The 11,423-nt window shown below is 33.6% G+C and overlaps 1 protein-coding gene across 1 annotated transcript; it reads left to right on the top strand.

Moving 5' to 3' along the window:
- Positions 1–4,142: 4,142 nt before the first annotated feature.
- Positions 4,143–7,570, top strand: LOC119572104 (uncharacterized aarF domain-containing protein kinase 2-like). The gene is made up of 7 exons (XM_037919097.1): positions 4,143–4,259; positions 5,193–5,238; positions 5,828–5,838; positions 6,623–6,752; positions 6,895–6,908; positions 7,084–7,209; positions 7,364–7,570. Exons 1-7 carry the CDS (start codon positions 4,143–4,145, stop codon positions 7,550–7,552), a joined length of 633 nt encoding a protein of 210 aa, XP_037775025.1. The 3' UTR covers positions 7,553–7,570.
- The last annotated feature ends 3,853 nt before the right edge of the window (positions 7,571–11,423 follow it).

Consider the following 11,423-nt stretch of genomic DNA (forward strand, 5'->3'; position numbering starts at 1 on the left):
TTAAAGTTCTGACCCTGGTATTTCCCTTTTTCCCGGTGTTTTTTGGGCTGTTTTTTAATGCATCTTTTTGGCGGTACATAGTGTCCCCTATATATAAAATTATATAAAATATATATAATATATTATTTTATATATTTTATATAATATTATATATATAATATAAATATATGTATATATTTTATTATTATATATAACAGAAAATATATATCTATTATATATTATATATATATATAAAATTTTATATATATATTTTTTTTTTTTTTTTTTTTTTTTTTTTTTTTTTTTTTTCATTTGATTTTTTAATTTTTATGGTAATACATTCATTTTTTTAAAAAGAAATAAAAAATTATATATGATTACTAAATTCACAAAAAAAAAAGTAACTCGGGTTTAATTTTTTATGTGATTAATTTTCAAAACCATTTTTTTTAAATCGTTTTAATTTATTGGGGATTTTTAACATCCATAGGAGAGATCTGAAGTTTTATAAAGGGCCCCCTGTGCTTTTTTTATCTCGCAATTTATCCTCCATTTAAAGGGTTTTCCCTCCCTCAGGGGTTTTAAAGATTTTGGTGGGGTTAATGTAATGTCAGGAAAGTTTTTGGGGGTTTGCCCAAATTCATTTTGACATGTAAAAAAGGGAAAATGAAAAAGGGAATTTGTTCCATGATCTAGGGAAGGGTTGCCATTCCCCCTTTTTTAATTTTTTTACAGTGAGGGCAAAAAGCAATGTTTTGAGATTTTTTTTCCTTTCATTAAAAGCAGGGAGTCATCACATTTTTTTTTTAATTTTGGTGCAGATATTATTCGATGGTTGGGGATGAAGCTTTTCCCTTTTTTTTTTTTGGGTAGTGATTTTGGAAAAAATGATTTTGTTTCAGTTTGATTTTAAAAACTGGAAGCTAAAAATAGGAAATTTGTTTGCGAAAATTTTTGGGCTGATAACCCTATGTCAAATTTCCAAAAATTTAACTAAAGACCATAGTAACAAAAAAAGGTGGGGGGAGGAGAGCTGTGGTGGGGGTATTTGGGGTTTTTAAAAAAGAGATTTAAGATCTTTTATTTTTAAACCCTTTCCCTTTCCCATTTTTTATCTTTAAAAAATTTTTAAAAAAAATGGACTTTCTTTTTTTTTTTTTTGTAGTCTATAAAAAAAAATCCCCTATTCTGCATATCAGATTTAAAGAATTTTATTAAGGGTCCTTTTGTAAAAACTGATTTTGGGAAAACAGAAAGATGGGGGGTTTGGGATCTTACAAGGGGGCTTTAATAATATTTAAATTTCCCCCCTTTTATCATTGTTTTTTAAGTTTTCTTTCATTGCAAAATTTCAGTGGATTTGAAATGTATATCTGTATTGTACACATCTCTTTATGCTGATTATTTCATACTATTAGGTGCCCCTTTGGGAAACTTTTGAAGGGGAGAGCAGATGATTGTTTTCTTTGGCAAAAACAGGAAAAGAAAAACCCTGCGGGCCTTTAAGAAATTTTTGGAGAAATTGGTGTTGATGCTTTGCTGAAAAGGGGAAAATTTAAGGACAAAAATTTTACCAGCACATGAAAAAATTTTAAATTTTCAGGGGTTTCATTGTAAGGGGGGTTTTCCCCTGTACATTTTTTTGTAGACAACTTGTGCATGGTGATTTGCATTCCCCGGCCAAATCTTGGGGTTTAGAACAAACCCCCGTGCCCCAAAGGGAAAAGGGCAGCAAGGCAGTTCAGGAGATGTTGTAAAATTTTATGATGGTGGATGTTTGGGGTTTATACTTTTTGTTATGCAGGGAGCCCCGACCCCAAAAACACTGCGCATTGCCTCCTTTACCCGTGGCGGGTTTCATCCAGGCTCAAAGAGAAAGACTTTGTAATTTTAAGGGTGTCTTCAGACAAGTGGTTTTTGGTGAGGGAAGTATTCTGGGCCCTGCCCAAAAGGTCTGTCCCACAGCAAACTTTTCGAAAAAATTTTGTTGTAGATCAGTGATAAAATACTGATATTAATTTCAGATTGGAAAATAAGTCAAGGAAAAAAAAAGGGGGATGAGTTTGAACTTTAAATTGTATATGGATATGCTTTTTTCATCTAACATGTTTTTAGTATATGGGGAAGTATCTTAATGGAACCGTGTGCCTGCAAATTTTCTGAAGATAAGGCCCATGCCCAATTTTTGTTTCTAAAAAATTGTTTTTTTTTGGGGGAGTCTGTGGCCCGACTTGGGTTTCCCAGTAATGTGAACATTGCTGTAAGGGGCCCCCCAAGCCTTTTTAAAACAGAGATGACAAGCCTTTTAAAAAGTTTGGGAAGATAAAAAAGCATTTTTCACCCGGTAAGTGTTCTCAGAAAAAAATTTAAAGCCCCCTAGTCCCATATTTCAAATTTAAGGTGTTTTTCCAGAACGTTATCTTATTTAAAAGGGTCAAACATTTCCCCTGTAAATGTAGATTAAAATTTAAAAGGATTATTTAATTTATGCTGGGTTTTCATTTTTTAAGGGTTGATTTGGGGGTCCCGCTGGGAACAAGTCTTGAGGATCCTCTTACATCATCCCGTGGGCGGAATCTGGGCCCTTAGTGCTGTGGTTTTGGCCCGTCTTTGTTCGGAAGGGCTTGGCGAGCAAATTTGACCCCCCAAATGGGGTAAAAAACCTTTTGAGGAGCAAGACCAATCTTTGGGACTGGAAAAAAGGGGAAAGATTATGATATTTTAAAGATCTATGAGGACTAGCTTAGGAAAGCTATTTAGTTGCCTTAAATTTTTGGGATTTCTCAGTTTCAGTAATAAAAAGGATTGTTTTATTTGGGAAATTTTGTTTGGGGTTGACCTTTTGGCTTGGGAAGCCCCAAATTTCCGTAGGCAGCATTTTTCATTTCGGGTTTTTCCTAGGAGTCAAAAAAAATTTTAAAAGGGGAAAAAAAAACAAATTTGGGGGGGGGGGAAATTATTAATTTTTTGGGTTTAAAATTAAAAGAAAAAAACCCCCTTTTCCCTCAGGTGAAACTTTTTTTGGGGGGCCCAAAAAAATTCCTTTTCTTTCCCCCCCCCCCCCCCCCCCCCCCCCCCCCCCCCCCCCCCCCCCCCCCCCCCCCCCCCCCCCCCCCCCCCCCCTTTCTTTTTAAACTTTTCTTTTTTTTTTTTTTTTTTGAATTTTATATTTCCATTTTTCCTTTTTTTTTTTTTTTCCTTTTTTTTTTGTTTTTTTTTTTTTTTTTTTTTTTCACTTTCCCTTCCTCTTCATCATCTGTTCATATTTTTTTTTTTTCCCTTTTTTTATCCTCCTTTTTTGGGGGCTTTTAAACTGACTAATTCAGGAGATCATGCCCTTTTTTGGAGGACATGCCCAGCACATAATTTTGGGGATTAGCTTTGTGCATAAGATCTGTTTTTTTTTTTATTCTAAACAGGATGAAGATCATTTTAACGTAATGCAAGTTTTTGGTGTGTAAAAACCTGAGATATGATTTCAATTTATTTTAGGCTCAAAATGGATGTTACTCTGTTGTCTTTTTAATGTCAATAAGCATTAAAAAACGTCTTAGAATTGTGGGAAAGGGTTTTTCAATAGTTGTAATAGAATTTTTCTTTAATGAATAAAACTCTCCGGGGTTTAAAAGGGTTGGGATGTCAGCAGAAGCCGCCCAAGATGAAAAAATACTCACTGAAATTCTGTTGAAATGGAGGATGATTTTTCTGATTATTGAAGGTGAGAGTTTTTGAGCCTAAAATCTGTAATTGAGTTTATACACATACAAGTAGTGCTTTTAAAAAATGCAGTTTTTGAAAAAGTACTGTTCTTTCATTTAGGTAGCATGTCATAGGATTCAGGATTTTATTTGGCTAGATGGGGAAGAAGTAAAGCAGAAGAGGATACTAGAGGAATGGAGGGAGAAGCGGAGACCAGAGGGGAGAAAAAAAAGGAGGCGCAGAGGAGAGCGGGTATAGACAAGGAAGAGCAAAATGAGTTTTGCTGAAGTAGTTTTGGAAAAGGGGGAAAAAAGGAAATGCCCAAAGGAGACCCAGAAAATGGAGAGAAACAGGGTGCAGGATGATGAAACGGGATGAAAAAGAAATAAAGAGTTGTTGTGAAACAAGTGTTGATAAAAAGTGGGAAGAAAAATTTAAAATAAACACAGGAATTATAAAAGAGGATGAGCAGATGCAGACTTTTGTGCAAGTGCAGTAGAGCAGAAAAGAGCAGTCTGATATTGTGTCGATACAGAATTGAGAAGAAGCTGAAAAATGAAGGAAATTGTTTTGAAAACCCAGTTTGTAGAAAATTTTTACAAAGAAGAAAGTAAAGATACAACCAGTATTTTTCAGTCGGGTATTTGAAGCGTTAATTTTTTGGTGCATCACAAGTTTATATTTTCATTTCCCTTAAGGTATTAGAAAAGTCCCCACCTTTCACCAAAAAATACTTTTAAATGACCAGAGAAATTAAATTTTGCAGTACATGATTAGCAGTCTGAAAAACATTTTTCCCCCAAACCCAATAGCTTTTAAATTTAAAATTTGACATAATTAGCAATAAACAAATACAATGTGAAACCCTCTTTCCAGTGAAAATATTTTAACCATGCCAAAAGGAAGATGCAAAAGACATTTTTCATTTAAAAAAATTTTGGACCACTGACTATACCTATTCCCATCCCCCCCCCCCAAAGTGCAAGTCCTTTTAGACAAGATTTTTTGGAATTCTCATGAAATTTTGTTATGAAACATAGTCCCATATATTTTACATAAAAAGAAAAAAGGGTTTATTATTACCAGATTTTTGTTTTTTTGTCTTTGCTTTATACAGTTATCATAAATAACATGTGCTTTCAGAGAATGAGATTCAGAAAACCCGATGTAAATGTGTAACGTAACAGAAAATTTGGGGGCCAAATTAGTAAATACTAAAGAAGATCAAAAAAAAGACAAGCAATCTGGAACCGGTGAGGAACCCTTTGAAGATATAACTGAACATTTCTTTGTGGGGTGGTTGCACAGTGTTACTAATTAATAATTTCCCTATTGTTTTTGGGCAATTTTTGGGTATTTTGATATTTTTGCTATTCTAGTCTTACGGGGAAAAGTTTTAAAAAAATTAACCTTTGTTAAGAAAGGTGTCAGAAAATGCAAACAAAGTTTCTTATTACTTGGAGTGGCGGGAAGGTGTGCAGACAAGTTTTCCCCCATGGAAGATTTTCCACCAGAGGCCGGATCCCTTTGTGCCCGGGGCAGTTAAAGTTCTGCACCCTGGTATTTACCCCTTTTTTTCCCGGGTTTTTGCTTTTTTTGCTTTTTTTAAATACATTTTTTTTGGTTAATTTATTTTATATAATATATATATATATATATATATATATATATATATATTTATATAATAATATTATATATAAATATATATTTTTTTTTTTTTTTTTTTTTTTTTTTTTTTTTTTTTTTTTTTTTTTTTTTTTTTTTTTTTGTATTTTAGGTAATACACTCAGTATTTAAAAAGAAACGAAAATTATATATGTTTACTCAAAAAAGAAAAAATGTAACAGGTTTTTGTTATGAATATAATTTTATCAAAACAGTTTCTCTTAATCATTTTTTAATTTAGGATGACTCTTTAACACCCAAAGGGAGAGATCTGAAGATTATGAAGGCCTGGTTTCTTTTATTCAGCAATTTACCCCACTTAAGTGGCTTTCCTCCTCGTGTGTACAAGATTTTCTGAGGTATGTCTGCAGGTAAGTTATTGGGTTGCCCAAATTTTCATTTTGACATGTAGAAAAGAAAATGAGAAAAAATTTGTTCCATGATCTAGAAGTTGTCCATTTTTTTTCTTAAATTTTTCTTACAGTGATGGCAAAAGCAAGTAGAGAATTTTCCTTCATACAGCAGGGAGTCATCAATTTTTTTTTTAATTTTGAAAGATTTTATTCGAGGGTTTTAGGAAAAAGTCTTTCCCCTTTTTTTTTAGGTAGTGAGTTGGTAAAATGATTTTGCTTTTCAGATTGATCTAAAAAACGGAAGCTGAAAAATGGAATTTTTTGCTGAAAATTTGTGATAATCCCTATGTCAGATTTCCAAGAATACTAAGACCATATGTAAAAAAAAAGGGTAAAGGAGGAGAGCGTGGTAGGGTATTTGGGTTTAAAAAGAGTTTTAAGTATTTTATTTTTAAACCCTTCCCTTTCCCCTTTTCTTATAAATTTTTTTTAAAAAATGGATTTTCCTTGTTCTTTGGTTTGTAGTCTTAAAAAAAAACGCAATCTGCATATCAGTTTAAAAAATCATTATTAAGGTTCCTTTTGTAACTGATCTTGAAAACAGTAAGATGAGGGTTTGGATTTACAAGAGCTTTAATAAAGTTAATTTCCCCCTTTATCATTGTTTTTTAATTTTCTCATTTCATTAAAAAACTGCGTGGACTGTATGTATATCTGTATTGACACATCTTTTTATAGCGATTTTTTCATACTATTAGGGCTGTAGAAACATTTGAAGAGGGAGAGCAGATGTTTGTTTTCTTGGCACAACGGAGAAGAAAAACCTTGGCTTAAGAAACGTTGGCAGAAATTGGTGTTGATGCTTTGCTGAAAAGGGGAAGTAAGGACTAAAGTTCCCGCACATGAAAAAAATGTTAAATTTTCAGTGGTCATTAAGTAAGGGGTCTTCCTGTAAGGTTTTTGTAGACAACTTAGTGCATGGTGATTTGCACCCAGGAAACATTTGGTCGAAAACAGTGCCAAGGAAGGGGCAGCAAGGCAGTCTCAGGAGATGTTGTAAAATTCATGGGGGTGGAGTTGGGGTGATACTTCGTTATGCATGGGGAGCCAGCCCCAAATCCACGGCATCTGCCCCCTTGACTGTGGGTTGACCAGGTCAAAGAGAAAGATTAGCAAATTTAAAGGGCTGTTTAACAAGTGGTTTTTGGTGATGTAAGTATTTTGCCATGCCTGGGTCGTCACACAGCAATATCAGAAAACTTTGTTGTGGGATCAGTTATCAATATGATTATATACGATGAACTCAAGCCAAGGACCAAAGTGGGGGATGAGTTGACATCTAAGTTGTTATATGATATGCTTTTGCATCTAAATAATTGTTTTTTAGGGAGAGTCTGTGGCAGACTTGTTCCTCAGTAATAGTGAACATTGCTGTAAGGACCCTGAAGCCTTTAAAGCAGAGATGACAAGCCTTGTAAATTCAGCTAGGGAAGATACAATAGCATTATCACAGGTAAGTGTTCTCAGAAAAAATTGAAAGCACTAGTCCTATATTTCAAATGAAGGTGTTTTACCATGAACGTTATCTTTATTAAAGTGCTCAGCATACACTGTACTGTAGATAAGTTTACAGGATTATTAATCATGCTGATTTTCATTTTTGACAGATTGATGTGGGGGTCCTGCTGCAACAAGTCTTGAGGATCCTCTTACATCATCAGGTGCGGCTGGAATCTGCCTTCAGTGCTGTGGTCTTGGCAGTCTTTGTTCTGGAAGGTCTTGGTCGAGCATTAGACCCCAATATGGATATCTTAGAGAGAGCAAGACCAATCTTGGTTACTGGAAAAGTGAAATGATTATGATAGTTTATGATCTATGAGGACTAGCTTACTGGAAATGCTATTTAGATGCCTTAATTTCTGGTATTTCTCAGTTACAGTAATACAAGGATTGTTTTATGGTATTATGTTTGTGGGTTGACTCTTTTGGCGTGTAAGCCTCAAATTCCAGTAGTGCAGCATTTGCATTATTACCATGACAGTTGTATAGACGTTTCCATTCTTACAAGAGATTCCTAGAATTTCCTCATCATCTTTTTATACATTAACTGCCTGGTCAGCTAACATTACTGGTAACATTTTTCCAACAATATTTTTTCTATGTTGAAAAAAAAAATAGATTTTACTGCAAAAAACAAATAATTAAGAATAGGCAGTGAAAACATTTATACCATATATGATATGGCATCCATTGTTAAACTGGCAAAATGTTGGTAATGTAAGATAGAGCTACGTTATGTTTACAGAGCTCAACAAGCGTCCATGTGCATGGCTGTCCTAATGTTTTATAAGCCTATTTCCAAAATAGCTACTTGCTATGGTTAAATCTTAGGTGTACAAGACTTCACATTGTTGAATGGCCTGTAGGCTATCAAGATTGTAGTACAGTTGATATTATTGCAGATAATATACTGTACTGGTATATCAGGAATGAATTCTAATTTCTATCAAGTCAGATAGTACCTTGTTGCAAAGATTGTATTGATACAAAATTGGATATCTAGATCGGATAATGAAATATTTTGTAAATTGATATTTATATTAATTTCATTAAAAACATTAATTCACAAGATATATCATATATGATTACTGAAGAATCATACAGAAATTTATGTAAATTAGAACTGAATGTATTTTTTTCTTTTTAATAAAGAAAAAAAAATAGATATGTATGAAATAATAACATAAAACTAGTGATGATGACTTATGTAGAAAGTCTGCATTTGCATAAAAATTGGTGTGATTATTTGCTGTATGGACTTTCTTCAGCAACAAGCATATAGGCTGTGATATTTCTTTTTTTTTTGCCCTTTATATTGAACTTCATTTATATCATGCAGTGTTCAGGGAGTAAAATGTTTCTCTTTCTAGTCATCCAGATCATAATGGTCATTTTAAATACTGATATTCTTCATTTATAGCTTTCATTTTTTGGGTTTCCTTTCTTTCTTTCCTCCTCATTATTATTATTATTATTATTATTATTATTATTATTATTATTATTATTATTATTATTATTATTATTATTATTATTACTAACTACTACTACTACTACTACTACTACTACTACTACTACTACTACTACTACTACTACTACTACTACTACTACTACTACTACTACTACTACTATTATTATTATTATTATCATTATTATTCCAAGTTCCAAATTAGTAGGATAAGGGAAAGGTTAGGAATGAAGTCTGTATTCTATTCAGGCCATTTACTGCAGTTTAGTATCATTTCCTCCTTCCAGATATTATGGTATATTCCTGTTTAAGGAGTCTTTATTTAAAGTAGACTGCCATAATAATCTATATGTGGTACTTAGACATACTGTAGATTATGTTAGGGCATTTGCATGGATAACTTTAGCAGTATGAACCTGAAAGGTAAAACAAGTAAGAATGTAACATCTTATTCCTTGCTATGTAAAAGGTGCGATATGTCTCTTTAAGTGTGTTGTTCAAGGATAGGTTTACGTTCATGTTAACATTGAACTACCAGAGCATTTCGGAGCTTGAGCAGCATTTCTTTGAGAAAAGAAAAAATCTCAAACAGATTATGTATGATAATTCACGTGATAGTGGACATGCACAGTGTGAAATTTCAGAAGTAGAAGAGTCCCATCATGTTACCTTGTTACATTTTGTTTGAATACAGTGTTTTTAAAGTTGGTATTTTATTTTGTTATGTTTCAGGATGAATAAACTGAAAAGCCTTGTTATTCATCTTTCCATACCAATATGTAAACCTTGACGGTATTAGACACATGTTTAGCAATTTCACACACACACAATTACACACACACACACACACACACACACACACAACACCACTCACACACACCACACACACACACACAACACACACACACACACACACACCACACACACACACACAACACACACACACACACACAACACACACAACATATTCATTCATTCATTCATTCTCAAATACTAAACTCACACTGAAGATGGGGAAAAGTAATTGCAATAGGAATAGAGATGGAACCTCATCAAATTTAGTCTTAATAAGCAAGAAGCATAATAATAAACACAGTTGTTCTTTTCCTTTTTTAACCCTATCATTCTGGTTCTTTAAAAAAAAGAAAAAAAAATTGGTGGTGTAACATCTCTAAAGGAGGAGACTGGAGTTAGAGATTCTCCTTAGGTCTCTCTTGGATCAGAAATCCCTCAAGCTAATTTTCTGGCTATGGGAAACTCCAGCTTAACTACAGATAGTTACTGTATTAAGAGCCAAGATGTTTTTAGCTTTTGAATTGGGCCATTAATTGGGATAAGGTAGAAGTAAAACAAAATTCATCAGATAAGATTTGGTTATTTAAATGGATTCCCCAATGCCAATGGGTGGTTTCCCGATACAAAACCTCTCTCCATCTCTCCCGGGCTGTATTCATAGCGGTCTGGGCCCCATTGCCGTGTTGGCACCACAGCGTGGGCAAGCATGACCGTACATACCCCCAGAAAACGGGACCGGCACACCATGGCATGTACGCACAGGCCACCCGGAATATAGTTCAGGCATGCCATGGTATGTACGTATATGCCACCCTACGGCAAAGGGTTAATGGTTAATGGTTAGAAGAAATAAATGTGTTAGACTTGGGCATTTAAAGTAAAAATCAGATACTACTGAGGGTTTGAATGAAATAATCACTGAATCACAAAGATTAAATATTTCTTATTCAGCTATAATTATGCTTCTTGCAACTTATGTGTCTGAAGTATGTGTGAGTGTATTTAAAAATTGATACAAGATACATGATTTTTTACTTTTCAGATTTCTACAAATTTTATGAATGCTGTCCTTTGATTTTCCAAATAGCTAGATTCTGATGTATACAACGTATAATAATAATAATAAAAAAAGGGGGGGGGGGGCTACTTTCACTCACTTTTTGTACTAACACTTATTTATAGAAACTTTTGTATACAAGTAACTGAAAGAATGGGGAACCAGAAGCATACTGTGTGTATACAGGTCAAACACAATATTTTTTTCCTTTTAACCCAATACCAACGGGCATGGCATGTACATACATGCCATGCCCACTGTGAGTTTACTTTATTATTTTTACACACAGATATCTTCACTTGTACTAAGTCACCAATGAGCCGATTACAAGTACTGCCTGTCTCGCTGGTCTACCCTTTTCCTTGATTTACAAAAATATTTACGTTATCTTATTTTGCTGTTATTAATGTTTATAACATTATAGTAATTATAATGTCTATAATAAAAATAACACCATTGATCACTTTTACAGCATTAAATCAAAAATAAAGGGTCACAAGGTCTACTAATTGACTCCTTTGTGGCCAAGCCATCTATGTGCAGAGACATTTGACAAAAAATTAAAAATCAGCACAGCATTTTCCCAGCAGCACTGGGTTAAGTCTTAACCCAACCATCACAGATTTATGTTCTGTCTCCAGTAGTTTTTTTGTGAATTTTGTTACATACAGATGGCTCCACATGTGCTCAGCCGGCAAGGAGTCTATCAGTAGGCCCTAGTAACTGATCTTGACTTCCCCATTCCTTGAATTGGCATGAAAATGTGTTTTTCTTTTTAATACAATTGATATCAATATTGTTACTGATGTTATGATTATTTAATTGTATGTAATATCTTGGTACATTTAAG

This window comes from Penaeus monodon, unplaced genomic scaffold (assembly GCF_015228065.2).
Source record: "Penaeus monodon isolate SGIC_2016 unplaced genomic scaffold, NSTDA_Pmon_1 PmonScaffold_963, whole genome shotgun sequence".
In the NCBI taxonomy this organism is placed as follows: Eukaryota; Metazoa; Arthropoda; class Malacostraca; order Decapoda; family Penaeidae; genus Penaeus; species Penaeus monodon.